The sequence below is a fragment of the Myiozetetes cayanensis genome, unplaced genomic scaffold, assembly GCF_022539395.1.
Source record: "Myiozetetes cayanensis isolate MyiCay16 unplaced genomic scaffold, myiCay2020 scf12, whole genome shotgun sequence".
In the NCBI taxonomy this organism is placed as follows: Eukaryota; Metazoa; Chordata; class Aves; order Passeriformes; family Tyrannidae; genus Myiozetetes; species Myiozetetes cayanensis.
This window is the reverse complement of record NW_026086826.1, coordinates 30,124,277-30,140,709: the sequence shown is the minus strand read 5'-3', so window position 1 is coordinate 30,140,709 and position 16,433 is coordinate 30,124,277. Positions and strand designations below refer to the sequence as shown.

Sequence of the window (16,433 nt, the reverse complement as noted above, 5' to 3'; positions counted from 1 at the left end):
TGTAGGCGGAGCGGGCCCGGCCGTGTGCCCGGCAGCGCCGCTCCGCCCGTGTGGGAGCGCCGCGCGGGCTCCGCGCGCCGAACATGGCAGCGGCCGAGGCGGCTGAGGCGGCTGAGGCGGCCGAGGCCGCGCTGCAGCGGCGGCAGGGGGACGAGGAGGAGAAGGAGGAGAAAGAGAAGAACGAGAACCATAACGAGAACCAGAACCATAACCATAACCATGGAGGCAGCGGCGACACGGCGGCGCTCAGTGAGGGCCGGGAGGGGGCTGAGGGAGGGCGGGGGGAGCCGGGCCCGCCGGCCGGGGGCTGAGGGCGGGCGGGCGCCATGAGGAGCCCTGGGCGCGTTTGAATTTCCATCCCGGGCGCGTTTGAATTTCCACCCCGGGGCCGCCTCCCGGCTCCCTCCGCCCTCGCTGTGGAGCGCTGGGAGCTGGAGGCTCCCGGCTTTCCCGACCTGTTCCCGCCGGGCCTCGGGCCGCTCTGAGCCCGCGACGCCGCGCTCGTGTCCCTCCTTTGCCCCCGAACCCAGCGGCGTTTTGCCCCTGATGTTCTCTGAGGGCCCGTGGGCAGCCCGCGGTGAGGGGGGCTCAGCCCCGCACCTTTCCCCGCAGGATTGTAAGCCCAGACGAGTCTGTGCCACGTGCTCTGGGACGGCCGTGCCGGAGCAGGGGGGTGGAACTGCGGTCCCTTCCGACCTGGCCCCTTCTGGGATGCTGTAAACTGCTTGTGCCGGGTTTCCAGTCCCTGCCTGCTGTAGCCAGCCTTACGGTTCGAGTGAACCGCCTCCTCTGATTTTTTTGCCGTTTAAGTATAATTTAGTCTGTCTGAAGCGCTATTCTGTTTGTGCGTAGTCAGTGATTCCTCATAAGCACTTAAAAAAAATCCTGCAGTCTTGCTTCGGTAGCAGCCTGCTTTTCTTCAGCATTCGTTGTGAAAGTTTACCTCTCTCCATGTGCATTGACATACTAATTACATTTATATACATACACGTACTCTCCTTTTCAATTATTTTAACCTCTGCACGTGCTCTGAAGATGCAGACGCTGCAGGTGTGGTGGACTTTTGTCACTGCTGTGCTCTTATTCTGCATTTTTATAACTCTTTCAAATTTTCTTACAGCACACATAGTCATAATGGATAACTGTAACGGATTTCTTACCAAAAATCCTTTTACTTATTCATTTTCTTTCTGCCTTTCTATTAATAAATGGCGTAGAAACCATCACCAGGAATCGTACAACTTTTAATAGGCAGGTAATAGAGTTCTGTCTTGGGTGAGTTGTCAGTTTGAAAACCGGTCTGTGAGGAACACAGCAATTCTCTCTTGAGTAGCAGTGCGGTCCTCATACATTTCAAGATAGGTAGAATAATTTTTCTTTTGCTTCTGTCTTTTAAAACAATTCCTCGAGCCCCTGCCTTGAGGTATCCCATTTCCTCTTTTTGCTTTGTTTTTGTGATAACAAATATTTTTACCCAACTGCTGTGTTTAAAAGAAAACAAACAGAAGGCCCCTAAGGGAATTTGAAGAACTGCTGTGAGATCCTTCCAGCTGGGGAAGACTAGTAAAATCGTGGAATCCTGGAATGGTTTGGGTTGGAAGGGACCTTAAGGATCCCCCAGTCTCCCACCCCCTTCCATGGGCAGGGACACCTTCCACTAGACCAGGCTGCTCCAAGCCCCATCCAGAGCACAACCAACCATGGATCCTCAGGGAATAACCTCAAACACAAACTGGTTTGTAACTCCGTGCGGTGCATGCCAGCCGTTGTGCTGGGAGAGGCAGCCAGTGGCTGACTCCTGTGCTCTCTGCATGCTGGGAGAGGCAGCCAGTGGCTGACTCCTGTGCTCTCTGCATATTGGGAGAGGCAGCCAGTGGCTGACTCCTGTGCTCTCTGCATATTGGGAGAGGCAGCCAGTGGCTGACTCCTGTGCTCTCTGCATATTGGGAGAGGCACCCAGTGGCTGACTCCTGTGCTCTCTGCATACTGGGAGAGGCAGCCAGTGGCTGACTCCTGTGCTCTCTGCGTGCTGCCATCTTACAGACCTGTGTGCCCCCCGGCTGAGGAGCCTTAGCCTGTTCTGCTGCTCCGCAGTGGCTGCAAAGCCAGGCCGTGGCCTTGTTTCTTGTTGGCAACTTTCTTAGTCCCACGTGTCCCTCGGAAGCTCGTGGGATCGTTCCACATGAGTGGCTTTCTGAATCCTTCCGTAGTGCCTCCTGATGCCCCTTGGTGGGGAGTGGGACCCACAGCTTCTGAGGATTTCTGCCTCTTCCTTCAGTTATTTCCCCCAAGTTTGACCCAGGGACCTGGCTGGTTTTTGTCATTTTATTGTGCCATCACTCAGCCCCTTCAGTCCTTGAAATTCCTCATCAGGCCCATCCCTGGCTGCCCCAGGAGGTCGTTCATTTGCCAGTGCTGATGGCATCAGCACGTAACCCCCATAATAGCAAAATCCTTCCTTACTCCCTCCTTTTTTCCGTGATTGTTTGAATCACAAACAAGCCTGGTAACAGTAGTTTAGAATTGTTTGTGATTCAAACAGTTATCAGACTTTCCCAGACGGTTGTATATTGTTAGGAGAATTTGGACCTCCTCCTTGCTTGCTTTCCTTTGCTATCTTCCAGAAAATGGTAAATATTATTTTGTTCACCTTAAACATCTGATAATACAGATGGTGAGTTGAATAGTTTCAGGCTGTCCAGGATGGCATTATTCCACTGGGGTTTCAAGGATAATTGGAGTGATAATTAATCTCATTCCCCAACATATTGTTTGGTAATGTTTTTTCCTCCTTCACACTTTTAGTCAGCATCAGATTATAGGAAACAGATGAACAGGTTTGTATCGTTCAGTTACGCTGACACTTCCATGGGTGTTTTTGATTTTAAGATGGTGTGGCTGACTCTGACAAACAGAAAAGCAACAACGAGTCAGAATTGGAAACAGAAGAAAAAGGAACGGAGGAAGAACCTACAAGGGAATCAGATGGCAACATTTTGGATGTATCATCTGATTATCCACGAGGTTTGCTCTTAAACTCTTAATAGTTGTGTTCTGTGCTTGAGGTAGAGAAATAGGGAGAAAGGTGAGGGGAGCGTGTGAAATCTCATCTTGGAACTTTAAAACTCACCCGTGCATCCCGAGCACACGGATCAATCACTTTGTCTCTCCTAAGAAAACCTGAAGATTGATCTTGTAAATAACGCTGTGACAGTTGAAGTCACTATAAAATCAGTGTCACTCTGAAGTGGGATGGTCTGTGTGCTGGAACCAATAAAGCAGATTTATTGGATAAGCTAATTCTCTTCTTTTTAATAAATTCTTCACTAGACTGATAAGTTGGAAAATCAGCTGGTAGATTTAAAGGTTGAACAGTTTCCCAAGAAAAAGGAAAAAAAAGTGATAGAATTTAATGTATTCTGGCTCTACAGTGAATAATGTTTGTTAAAATTGGTCCACTTTTGACTGATATTTTAATTTTGCCAGACAGTTCATAGGATGTTTTTGTACTGCTTTGGGCATGATTTGCATTAAAACCAGCAGTAGATGGAATGTGACTTGATCTTTTTAGCTTGTTTTTTTCACATTTCCAATTTTAAAAGTTTGATGTGTGTCAGTATTAAAAAGAAGTAGAGATATATGAAAATATACAGATCTTATTAAATAGGCTTTCTGGGGATTAATTTTTGCAGTCATTCCTGCTGCCATGGAAGGGAAAGGATACAAGTAAGGATTCCAGTTGGTACTACAATCATTTCCTGACAGTGTTAGGTTTGAAATGATGCACAGAAAAGTAGAAGTAAACTGAAAATAATTTTTAAACCGAGAGTGTTTAACTTCTAAATATTTCTGCTTTTTAGACAAACATATTTCAATTCAAAGACACCTGGCCGATCTGGAGAAACTGGCTGACCTGAGAGAAGGTGAGTTCACCAAGGCAGTGTCCCAGAACACACATCTTCCTGTTACAGGGCTTTCCATTTTCCCTTAGTCTTTACTTTTAACACACTTCATGTATTTATAACGCTTGAAGACCAGGGGTTTTATAAAAAAAGAGCTTTATGATTTATTCCCTTGCTTTTCTGCTAAATTCTGCCTGCAGGATTTCCAAGGAAAAATGATATTATATAGTGTACATTATCTTTTTTTTGCAGCTTCAAAAGATGGCAGATGCTTGCTTTCTCCAACAGATTCAGGAGTTGGAAAGACAGAGTCTTGTTCTAACCTCCTAATTTGTTTGGGGTTCTTTTCAAGTCTCTGCATGTCATCCATAAAATTCTATTGTTCCTCAGTACTCTGCAGAAGTTGCATTAAAGCTCATGTAGCTGGAGCGACAGATACTAGAAAACAAAAGCTAAAGGTCGTAGAAGTTAATTGTCTTTGAGGTGACAGTGGTTCTTGCCTGTGTTCCATGGAGTGGGAAGACTAAATCCCTGAATTTGAACTTTCTGTGGGCCTGAAATAGAATGTCCCCTGGAGAATTCATCTTTAACTCCCACTGATATCCCCTTTGTGCTTTTCTCTCTTGGCCTGCATCTTAGCCACTGTGAGTGACACCTAAAGTTTGTGTTTCTCCTGCTGTCTTTATTGTGTTTGCAGACGAAAAGAAGCCTTGTCCGCTGTGCCCTGAGGAGAAATTCAAAGCTTGTAATAGTCACAAACTCCACCGTCACCTTCAGAACCTGCACTGGAAAATTTCTGTTGAGTTCAAAGGTAAAGGAAATCAGATTGGAATAGCAAATACTGAGCAAATTGTGGGCATGGTCTTTCTTTCATCTTTTTTAATTCCCCTTCCTTAAGCATTTTGTTCCCAGTTCTGAATCGGAATGACACAATGAACTTTGAGCTGGGATGTAAAATGTAAATGTGAAATAACTCTGTATTTTTCTACATGCCAAAATAGTTACAGTTCTGCATTTTCTCTTCAAAGAAAACCAGTAGCTTGGCATGTCATAGAAGTTACTATAAGATCTAAAATACGTGTATAATGAAAACTACTTTAGTCAGAGTTTTAGTTATATTAAAATAATCAGACACTCGTCATTTTTGGCTCATCATAAAGTTTATCCATGGTTTCAGATAAACAATCTTAAGTATTAGTAGTATTTAGTATATTATTTAGTATTTGGTAACCTGGGTTGTTTTTTAACAAACTCTGTGATCTGCTCATAAGATGCATTAAAACGCCTACAAGAAGTTTAGGAAAGACAAAAAGGGAACACTATGTGTTTGTTAAAGAACCAGGTATATGGGCTTGTGGGAAATAAAATGATTAGATTAAACTAAAAATTATCTGACTGGAGTGTCAGGTGTCTTATTTTTTTTTCAACTGGGGGACATTTATTTTATGGGAGTCCACACAAGTCCTTTAGCCAGTAACAATATTTTTGTAAAAGACTCGCAAGTACTTTTGAACTGGAGACCTGACACAGCTTTGTAGGATGCTGGAGACTTATTAAAACAATTTGCTTTATGTAGATCTTGTGCTTTTTACAATTTAAAATGTAGAAATAGCCGATTAATTTCCCTGTGCAGAGGGTGAATGAATTGGTGATGTTCTCTGTGTGTTTGGGAGCCGTAAATGTGGTGCAGGACACAGACACGGTGTTGATTTGCCGTGCTGTGTGTGGATTTGTTTTCCAGGGTACAGAATGTGCATCTGTCACTTATCTTGTCGCCCAGTGAAACCCAACCTCGTTGGAGACCAGGTACAAATGCTGAAGAGAAATGCTTGTTACTGTACAGCCTGGGGGAAATGGGTGATTTAGGGGAGCCTTGGAGGTCTAATGAGTTGCAAAGTACATCTCGCTCTCCCGTGTGTGGGCTGAGCTGTTGGTGCAGAGTGCGAGTATTTGGCAGAACCCCTGGGTAGCTGGATGTAGTTACACCTCTCATTGTGGTGGGCAGCTGCCTACAGCATCTCTGGCTGGAGATCACAAATATTCTCAATGCTCTAGAGGTAACAGATGACTTTTAACCGGATTTCTGTGTTCTGGAACTACATAAAATACCGTATTTTACAGACATTGTCAAAGATGGGAGCCCATTACCACTGTATCATCTGCTCAGCAACTATCACCCGAAGGACTGACATGATAGGTCACATTAACAGGCATGTGAACAAAGGAGAGACCGAGTCAAGGTTTATTACAGGTGGGTTCTGAGCTACAGCAAACATTCAATCCTCTTGTACCACATAGCACCTCCAGTAACTGTGATATGGGGGTGAGAGACACGAGAAAACCTCCAAAACAGATTTAGTTTTACTAATGAAAAATCTGCCCTTTGTATTTCAGAGCTTCTGTTTTCCTCAGAAATGCTGCAGTGTTGGGGTTTAGTCTCTGCATTGGCAGGTTACTCTGTTCTTACTGGTCACTAATACTCCCTTCACACTTAGTTTAATGTTGTAAGTACAAGCTTCTGTGTCTCCAGAAGAGTGAGGGACATGGCACCCACAAAACAGTATAAAAATCCTTCACTTTTTATCCAAACTGCACCAGTCTGGCTTCCCCAGCCAAGGTGATGTTTTTTTTAGTCCCAGAGAGTTACAGTAGGGGTGCCAGTAGTTCTTTGGCAAATTACAGTCCTGCCTGCCTTTCTCCACAATGGGACTTTTGTTTCTGAACTTGAATAAACTAGATGAAAAACATTTAAAAATAATTGGAATGCCAGTACTTTAATGCCTGGGCATTAGTTTGCGTGTCTGAGAAGCTGGAGTGGCATCCATGCCTTAAGTTTAAACAGAGTTTGTTCTGTGCAATACATTAATCTCTGTGGGCTTCCCTTCAGAGCTCTAAGTAAAGAATGACCCATCTGTAATTTTTTAACAAAAGAACTTCAGAGATCGGGTGTTTCGTGCTTTGTAGGGGCTTTGGCAACTTTTGGGGCCTCTGAAGGGGGAGCAGATAAACCACCTGTGTGTTTGAAAGGCCTGAGAGAGAGGCAGGCTGAGCTGGAATGGATCTAGTTGGTATAAATTTGTCCTGGTCATTCCTAGGTAGGTTTTAGGCTGGGGATGAGTTGCTCAGGGGAATGACAGCCACAGACGGTTTACACAGAGCTCAAGGGCTGGAATTGTCCCTGTGCTAAGCAGGTTTCATGGAGCTGTGTGATAATTTAGATCAGATCCAGGATTCGGAGGGATTTTTGCAGTTCATTGATACACATTCCGGACTGTGTTAATAGGGTTTTAATGAATTAGCAGTGTATTATGTTAACCAGACGTGCTAAGCCTCACCCTCAGGGGCTGGCGTTCTTAAATGTGAGTGGGTACTCAGGAGCCCAACCGAGGAACAGATCTGAGCTGCTATGAGAAGAGAATTGTGGTGGAGTGTGATCCTTACCTGCCGCTCTTGGGATTAGAAGGCTAATTGTTGCCTGTTCCCTCCTTGTGCTTGTCAGCTGATCCATGTGCTGGTTGGGTTACAGCATAACCAGAACTTGTGGCTACGTGGGAGCAGTTTGTCAATGTGATTTGTCGAGTGTGCTGATGTTCACTGCGGTTCTCACTGATTCTTTCCTTCCCCCTCAATTCCTTTCTCTCAGTTCGTGCTCCCACAAACGAAGTGATAAAAGAGTCAGCCACGGATGTGCAGGTTCTTCCCAACCACTCCACGCCCCAGAAAACAGATTCCTATTTTAATCCTAAAATGAAACTCAACAGGTAAGAGAACAGGGAGTGGGAGGATGCACCAGAGAGGGGGGGAGTTGGTGGCGAAAAACACATTTTAAAAAGCAAGCCCTGTGAAATTTTTGTTCAGAGGGCAGGAGAAAGCAGTTTTCCATCAGAAAACTCTTCCTGACAAATAATATTTAAACCCAAGAACACTGTATGGGAAGCAATTAAGTATCTTTCTGCAATTAGTAGATTTAAGAATGTCCTGCTGTAGAATTGCAGCTTTTAGGCGGAGCTGAGGTTTTTGATTTACAGTTCTTCCATGTAAAAGGTAGAGTTTAGCTTAAATGTTCCAGTGTTCAAGGGAGATAAATAAGGAAAAGGAGGGAAAAATACTTAATCTACTTACTGTGCCCACTGTTTTTTCTTTTGAAGGCAGTTGATTTTCTGTGCACTGGCCGTGCTGGCTGAGGAGCGTAAACCCATTGAGTGTTTGGATGCTTTTGGGGCCACTGGTAAAGCTCATTTTTTAAATATTTTGCTTAATACCCAGTAGTAAGAAGCTGCAGAAATCAAAACTGACATCAGAAAGTCAAAAATAACGTGAGGAACACAGTAATTTCTTCCTTAGGCAGGCAGTCATTAGCTTCCATATGAAAACCCAGCCATCTAGAGCCTTTTCAGAAGGCTTTAAATAAAAATACTGATTTAAAAAAAAATACTGATTCAAAGTTTATGGTCTCCTTAAAATCAGGCCCTGGAATGGCATCTTCCTAAGCTTGTGCCCAAGTCACAGTTCTCTTGGGCTCCAGGAATGCGGAATTTGGCTGTGAAATGAACCTGTGGTTTAAAAATGGGGTTGAACCCTGAGTTCTTTATCACAGTCATCTCTTAATTGATTCAAAAATTCTGACCATGAAGTAGAGCAGTTGTATCAGTGTCTGCTAAGCAGGTCTGAGGAGATGGTGGATTTTGCAGTCTTAGAACTGTGTCTGCTGCCCTGGAGTGTTAAACAAGGCAAGGGGCTCTCCTGGAGAGTGTGGGTCCAGCTTTCTTAAATTCTGCAGAATCACAGCTCTTTGGGTCTGTAACCCTGGTTATCCTGTCAGAAAGTGATAGGTAGGACTGTCCCTTTCCATACCCTGTTGTCACCCTGCTGAGGCAGAAGTCACCAACACAGTTCTGCAGGAACATGACAAAGTTAGCATCACACACACAGCTCTGTAGGGTAAGAATTGAAAAACGTGGATTTTTCTTGTCAAGTTCAGCAATGCAGAAGCAATTCTGTTTTTCCTCAGGTATAATGGGACTGCAGTGGGCAAAGCACCTCAGGAGTTCTGTGAAGGTTACAATTAATGATTGCAACGAAAATTCTGTGAAAATCATTAAGGAAAACTGTCATTTAAACAAAATGAAGGTGAAACTGGACACGAAGGAAGGAGACAGTGATGGAACTGTGGGAGAGGGAGAAGAAAATACTGATACCGTTGAGGTGACCAAAATGGATGCCAATGTTATCATGCATTTGAGATCGTTTGATTTTATGTAAGTGTTGACTCTGTCAAAATTTGCTTGTTTGATAATGACACATCCCACCCCCACATCCCAGTGTGTGATTATTTGGAGAAGTTGGAATTATGAACGAGTCGGCCAACAGTCACTTGGTATTTTAAATATAATTCTGTTGTCCCAGACGTGATGTGGGGATGGAACTGTAATCTTAAATATTTTGGATATTGCTGTAAAAAATATTAGCCCTTCCAGAATGGACTTTAAATATACATGAAAATTTTAAGGCAAACGGGAGTTTTCTCTTCATTGTTTGATGAAGAGAAATGTCAAATCAGTCTTTTTTCTTTTTTTTTCTTAAAACTTCTACTGGTTTAAAATTCATACCTTTCCATGTTGTTGTGTAGGAGGCTTTATTGCATCTCTTTTAACCATCTTTCAGCATATTAATTTTCAATTAAAGTAGGCTAATTCTTCCAGGTTGGGTTTAGAGATGCATATATTCAAGGCCTATACAGACATCAAAATGAGTGATGGGATTTTTTTATGTTACTATTGAAAGTTTCGGTCCTGTTCCCTCTTTTTGTTTTAAATAAGTGACAGTTATGAAGTAGTGCTTTCCTCAGTGTAAAGCTAAACTCTGGAGCGTTTAGAGGCACTCAGTGGTGTTTCCTTTGTTTTCAGCCACTTGGACCCCTTTGGAACTTGTGTGAATTACCTGGATTCTGCCTTCAGGAACGTGAGAAACCTTGGCATTGTGTCCTTGACGTCCACAGACACCGGCTCTCTGTACGCCAAGGCTCAGCACGTCGCGCTGCGCCACTACGGCTGCAGCATCGTCAGGACAGAGTACTACAAGGAGCTGGCAGCCAGGATCGTCATTGCTGCTGTCACCAGGTACTGCTGGGCCACCTCCAGCCATGGGAAAACGCCCTTAGGTGATTCCTGGAAATAATTAGTGAGCGGGCAAGGTGCGAATGCGTCAGGAGGGTGGGGGGGTGGGATGGTAATAGGAAATAACCCCCCAGCTTTGCAGACTTCTATTCCTGGGTCAGTTTTGTCATTTGGAGCTGCGCAGGTCTTTATAAACGCCAGTTAAACTGCTCGGATGGCTTCTAGCTAAGTTAGACTGCATCAGGGGAACCCGATGGTCACTGCAGATCCTCATGCTTGAGGTTCAGGAGATAGGTGTGATTCCTGACTGGTGAAATTAGTCATTGGCACATAGATACTCATTAAATTCGGTTAAAATAAATGAGGGCATAAAATCTAATTGGGAAAAAGAAAAGATACAGGCAAGAGGATGGGACAACTGCTTGGGTAAGATGGGAGGGAAATGAAGTGCCCAGAGGTTTTGGGAGTGCCAGAGCACAAATGCTGACATGAACATAGTTAGAGTTCACGTGTCCATCTCCCTGCACGTGTGATGATGCAGGTGCAAGACCAGTATTTCCAGATGTGATAAAAAGAAGTAAAACAAGATTTGCTTGGCCTAGCAGGAGGGACCCAAAACAAGGCACTTCAGAAACAACACTTTCTCCTTCTCAAACCTTGAGTCCCTCTCTCCAGAAAGTGGATGAGCTCCAACACTTTGCAGCAGGTCCAGGTGTCCGTGGCAGTGTTTACATTTGATACGGTCTGGTTTTCTTTCCCTTCCCAGAGCTGCAGCTCGCTGTAACAAAGGCATTGAGGTGTTGCTGGCAGTGGCTCTGGAACACTCTGTCCTGGTGGTGGTCAGAGTTCTGAGGGGCCCATCCACTGCAGACAACTCCGCAAAGAAAATCCAGTACCTCATCCACTGCCAGTGGTGTGAAGAGAGGATTTTTCAGAAAGAGGGCAATATGGTAGAAGGTAATTGGCTTTTTTTTTTGCACTTCTAGAAGGTCTGATTCCTGTCTCTCCATTTTGTACCTTGTTTATATTTACAGCCCATTAGCAACAGATCCCTTGGTTGTAACTATGGGTGTTTTGTATGAGGGGGAGGGGGCACTGTGCTTTGTGGTCATGGATTGGATTAGTTGTGTGCGTGGATTTTGCTGTAAATGTGCTGGATTTAGGGAACAGGTTGCCCAGAGGAGCTGTGGCTGCCCCTGGACCCCTGGAAGTGTCCCAGGCCAGGCTGGATGGGGCTTGGAGCAACCTGGGCTGGTGGAAGGTGTCCCTGCCCATGGCAGGGGGTGGAGTGACATGAGCTTTAAGGTCCCTTCCCACCCAAACCATCCTGGGATTTGTCTCTGGACAGAACATCCTACCAAGTAGCTGCAGATGCTGAAGCTGCCAGGATGCCTGGTGTGTCCATGGAGCTGCCGTTTCAGGAAAGGCCAGAAGAGTGGGGCAACCTTGGCTACCACTGGGTTCCTCCAGACAGCAGCTGCTTGACAGGTTTTGATGTCAGGTTGTTTTTCTGCTGCTCATTTCAGTTCCTTAAAATGTAGTGGACTGAACAGTCTCACTTTCCCATCCTGTTGTTCATAGGCTCAGTACAGAGGTCAGCAGAGGGAGGAGACAAAAATTACACCAGAGATAGTGCTTTGAATGAATATAAAAGCTAAAACCTTGTTTCAAAGTCTGGGGCTCTTGGATATCTCACTCCTAACTGGTCCTGTCCTGCTCCAGGTCAGGTGCATGAGCTTGGTATTAAAAAGGTTTTTTAAAAAATCAGCTACAGTTCTAAGGATGGGAATGAGTAACTGATAAGTACAGTGTTATGGCAGAGATCTTAATTAGAAAGTGAATTGTTTACTTAATGTCTTAGTTGCACAGGGCTTAGAAAACCTGTAGGTGTTTTGTAGCTGTAGTTGGCTATGTCTGAAATGTTTTTGGTTGTATTCACTATTAACCTGGACAATTTGTACATAAGTGTAGGAAGGCAAATAATTTCTCTGTTACTTGAAAAAAAACATAGGAAGTTACGTGGCTCTGTTTTTTTCCTTCAGTGTTTTAACACTGCTTAAAGATCATGTCATCAGTCAGGAATTCTTTGCCTGAGCTGCTTGCAGAAGTGAGACCAGTGTCACACTCCTGCTGCTGCCCTTGCAGTGTGTCCCCTGAGGTGGGCTCTGGCTGTATCTCTGTGGTGCAGTAGGAAGGGCATTGCTGGCTGTTCCCCACACCTTCAGTGCTGGTTTTCTGTTGCAGAGAACCCCTACCAGCAGCTGCCCTGTGACTGCCACGGCAGCATGCCCGGGAGGACAGCAGTGGTCCTGGGGCCTCTCTGGTAAGTGCACATCACACACTGGGGGAGGCGTTTTGGTTGGAGGAGCTCTGAGGGTCAGTTTTCAGTCCTGTCACAAAAATGCCAGTCTGTTGGGAATGTTGGCTCCACAAAAGGAGTTGCATCGATCAGGAGGAACTGAGGAAACAGATCGTGGATGTCAGTTTAGTCAGTTGCTCAGTTTTTGCTTTTGTTCAAACCACTTAATAAATAATAACAAAGTTGCTTTAGATTTCACATTCAGAGCGCTCACTGAACACGTCCTGCACAGGAGAATCTCCCTCTGTGTTCCTCTAGTGGTCTGATGTTAAGCAACCCTTTTTTTACTCCATGCTTGTGGAGAATACATTTAGTAAATCATTACATGTACTGACCGTAGTAAATAAAGACACTTCTTGATAATTAAGACTTGTGAGAAACAAGAGTAAAGCATTTTAAGTCTTTTGACCATTTCAGAGCAGCATTAAAAACAGCTGACAATTGCCAGTACCATTCTTGTGGGGATTAAATGACTTTCTCAACATATTAGGGCAGAAATAAAATACCTGTTCTTGAGATCTTGATTTTTTATTTTTTTTTAACAAGACTGATGTTACTGTCATTGCAAACAAAGCAATTCAGCTTTGATAAGCTAAAAACACATTCAGCCTGATGTGGCACTTTGGTGGAACAATTGCTAATCAATTTGGGCAAGAGAGCAGCTTTTTGTTTTCATTAAAAGAACTTTTCCCTCCCCTTTGCATGTCACAGGTCAGGAAGCCTCTTCAACACCGGATTCCTCAGGAGAATGCTGTTGGAGGCTGGGCAGTACGGCTTGGATGAAGCCCAGCCACTCCTGAAGGCATTAGTTTGTGAAGCAGAGTGCACAACTTTGAAACATTTCTCTACCCATGGTCCTGGTGATGAGAACAAGCAAGGTAAGAAAAAGGGCAGCCTGTTCACAGGAAGGACTGGCTTTGTGGTGATTGACAGATGCTGCTCTGTGATAACTTATTTAACAGCAGTGTATCCATAAAATGGAATGCATTATTAATAATGGAATGAATTCTTTCTTTCTATGTAATTATTTTTCCACTTTACGGTAGAACTGATTTTGACTTTAATTCTATTCTAGAAGAGTGTGGTGTGTATATTAAAACCTCAAACACTTCTGCAGAGTCCTATGTGGTACCTGGTAAGTGGATCATTTTGCTGTAGCTGTAGCAGTTGGGCGGGTTTTTTTCTTGACTCGAGAGTTTTTCCCCACTGAATACTGATTTTACTTCATCTTAATCTCTCATCATATCTATCCTATCATCATATTGGTGAAAGCAGAATGCTGAATGCTCCGTGAAGCCCACTTTGCTCGTTATGACTGCAAACAGCCCGTTAATGAAATCCTGGCTAGATTTTCACTCTGCACATACTGCCTTAGAAAAGCGCAGGTGGAGGTGCTATGTGGCTCGTTTTACGCGCTCTCTTGGGCTTCAGGGGCTTTTTGTGGGGTGTCCCTGCTATTGAGTGGTTTCCTGGCATGTTTTTGTGGCGCAGGGAAGAGGAAAGGCGAGGAGGTGATTCGTGGGGCAGCCAAGCGCCAGAGAGCCGAGCACAGCGCCGAGCATCCCGCCTTCTACTACAACATGCACAGGCACAGCATCCGGGGCATGAACATGCCAAAGTAAGGCCGCTTTAATTCAACTCAGCTGCGCTGAGGCAGCCTCAGCAGCTCTGCTGCCTTTTTAAACGTGTGCCTTTGGTTTTTTCCAGGCTGAATAAGTTCCTGAACTACCTGTCCGAAGCCGGGTACAGGGTGAGCCGCACCCACTTCGACCCCATGGGGGTGCGCACGAACGCGCCCCTGGCGCAGTTCAAGACTGTCCTCCTGAAGTACAGCACCCCCACGTACACGGGGGGGCAGGCAGAAGGGCCTGTCCATCTCCCTGGAGATCTCCAAGGGGGAGAAGGGGTTCCAGCTGCTGCAGATACCAAGGAAGAAGATGCTGAGTTTCCAGACGATAAATCCGGAGTCGTCGATGCTGTTTCCACGCAGTCCTACCCCACTGACTGTGCAGCTGATTAATGTGGCTCGTTTTGTTCGTACGTCAGGATGTTCCAGACTCGAGCACACCCAGTTCCAGTGAGCTACTCCTTCTTCCCAGACTGCAGTTTGAACATTTGAGCTGCCTGTTTTACTTTGAAGGGGCATTTTAGACTTATGTAGCAAAACTTAGCCCCCATGCCAGCTTGGCTACAGTCATGGAACTGTGCAAAGGTCTTGGAGAGTTACCTGCTTTTACACTCCCATCCCTTTCACACTGAGGCTGCTCCCCTGTCTGGTCAAGCCCTACTGCCAGCACAGCATCCACGAGGGTGGACAGGGCCAAAAGTCTTCAGCAGTTTGGAACAGGAGATGAAACAGCATATTCCTAAAAAGCATCACTTCTAAAACCTGACTGGTTACAATGCAGAGGGAGGGCATGTCAAGGTAAGAGAATACCACAGGATAAAATGCAAAGTGAGTTTAAGACAGGAATTCCTGCCTGGGTGCACCTGGAGCTCCAGGCTGCACAGGGAACTGCGTTCAGGTTTCCATAGCCCTGCTCCAGGGGAGAAGGGAAGGAAGGTGACACAACTGCTACTGAAACTCCAGTGTATAACCAAACCTTAGTGAATTGTGTAGTCACTCTAGGTAGCTGTTTGCTCAGAGGTCACACTGGTTGTGTGCTGCAGAAAGGCAGAGGGACGAGGGACCACAGCTGACGTTCAGGTGAAGTTCTGCCGTGAGTTTGTCAATAATAAACCTATGTGAGAAAAACGTCCTCTGTGAAGGGGCAGAGGTGCTGTGTGTTGGCAGTGGGTTCTGGTTTCCCTAAATACATGGTAGCATTCCAGCCAAATAAGCTTGATTTTGTCCTTTCTTTCCCCCAGACTTTGTTCTGATACCTCTGTATTTCACTTGAATAAAGGAGCAGCTCTCTCAGTGTTTCACAGGTTTGGTGTTCAGCTGGGCCCTAGTGTTATAGTTATCAAAGAGCAGAGTATTGGGGGTTATCCTTATTTATCCACCTCTGAAACTTTGCAACAAGAGTAACATGACTGATACACTCCTGATTATGCAGAACTTCCCACACTCCTGTCAGGCCAGAATTTGCTGCCTCTTACCCTCTCTTCAATTCCAGGGCTCTTTGGTGATGAGTTATTTTAACTCTGCTCTGACTTTAAAAAGGAAGAGCCCACTGAAGGGATCATGGATCAGTGCTACAGCAAGTTTCCTTCAGAAGTGTGATGCTTATAGTTCTCTTCCAAAGATCAAATTGGAAAGAGAGATGGAAGGGGAAGAGAATTTCATGTTCCCTGGTTGCATTTTTGGGTATTTAAGTGGAATGTGTTGGCAGGCTGTGCTTGCAGGTAACACACTGCTCACTTCAGTGTTAATGGATCAGTGCTAAAGTTGGGTACCTGGGGCAAAAATTGTTCCAATTGTAGTTAAGTAGGTTAAAAAGAAAGTTTAATGAAGCCCCTTGTGGGAAATGTTTTTGATTCCTCTTGCAGCTTCTCCTAAGGAACAGAAAGTATTGTGCACCTTTTCCAAGCCAAGGCACCTATTCCCAGGGCTTTGGAGGGGCAGAGAAAGTGAAATTCAGGCCAAGGTAGGGCCAGTCCTGCAATAATTCATTACCAGAACACCAGTGTTTGTTTGAGGCTGGAGCTTGGGGGCTTCTTGTTCCTGCTTGTACTGACCCACAGTGCCAGGGTTAGCTGGTACAGCAGGAAGCAGAGTGGGAAACGGGTGAAGATAATGCAGGTGGTGGTGGCAAGGCCCCAGCTGGTCCTGTGTCCATCCTCAGAGCTGGCCAGCGTACCAGCCAGTACCCACTGCTGCGCCACCACCGCTGACAGACCTTCAGTACCTCTTGGTGGGGTCAAGGTGTCTGCAAGTGGCTTGTGCTGAACAGAAAATCCAAACTGATCGGCTGCTGGAAGCCTGAGGGTTGGAAATCAGTGTCAGGCCATCAGCTGAACCCGCAGGCTGGAGCACTGGTGCCAGAGAACAAAGGGAGGGTAAGCTGTAGGCTGTGAGCCGGTTCCCACTGTGAGTGGGGCAGTGGTACCTGC

The 16,433-nt window shown here is 45.4% G+C and overlaps 1 protein-coding gene across 2 annotated transcripts; it reads left to right on the top strand.

Annotated features, from left to right (window-relative positions):
* The first annotated feature begins 49 nt into the window (after window positions 1-49).
* On the top strand, window positions 50-15,303 carry TRMT1L (tRNA methyltransferase 1 like). Of its 2 annotated transcripts, none has more exons than XM_050306656.1 (16): window positions 50-249; window positions 2,890-3,024; window positions 3,861-3,923; window positions 4,600-4,713; window positions 5,644-5,708; window positions 6,024-6,153; window positions 7,546-7,663; window positions 8,051-8,130; window positions 8,914-9,160; window positions 9,809-10,021; window positions 10,785-10,975; window positions 12,263-12,341; window positions 13,089-13,255; window positions 13,453-13,512; window positions 13,869-13,995; window positions 14,085-15,303. In XM_050306656.1, exons 1-16 carry the CDS (start codon window positions 84-86, stop codon window positions 14,395-14,397), a joined length of 2,268 nt encoding a protein of 755 aa, XP_050162613.1. In that variant the 5' UTR covers window positions 50-83; the 3' UTR covers window positions 14,398-15,303. The 2 variants fall into 2 exon arrangements, with proteins under 2 accessions (XP_050162613.1, XP_050162612.1); XM_050306655.1 differs by having other exon boundaries at window positions 51-255.
* Window positions 15,304-16,433: the final 1,130 nt, after the last annotated feature.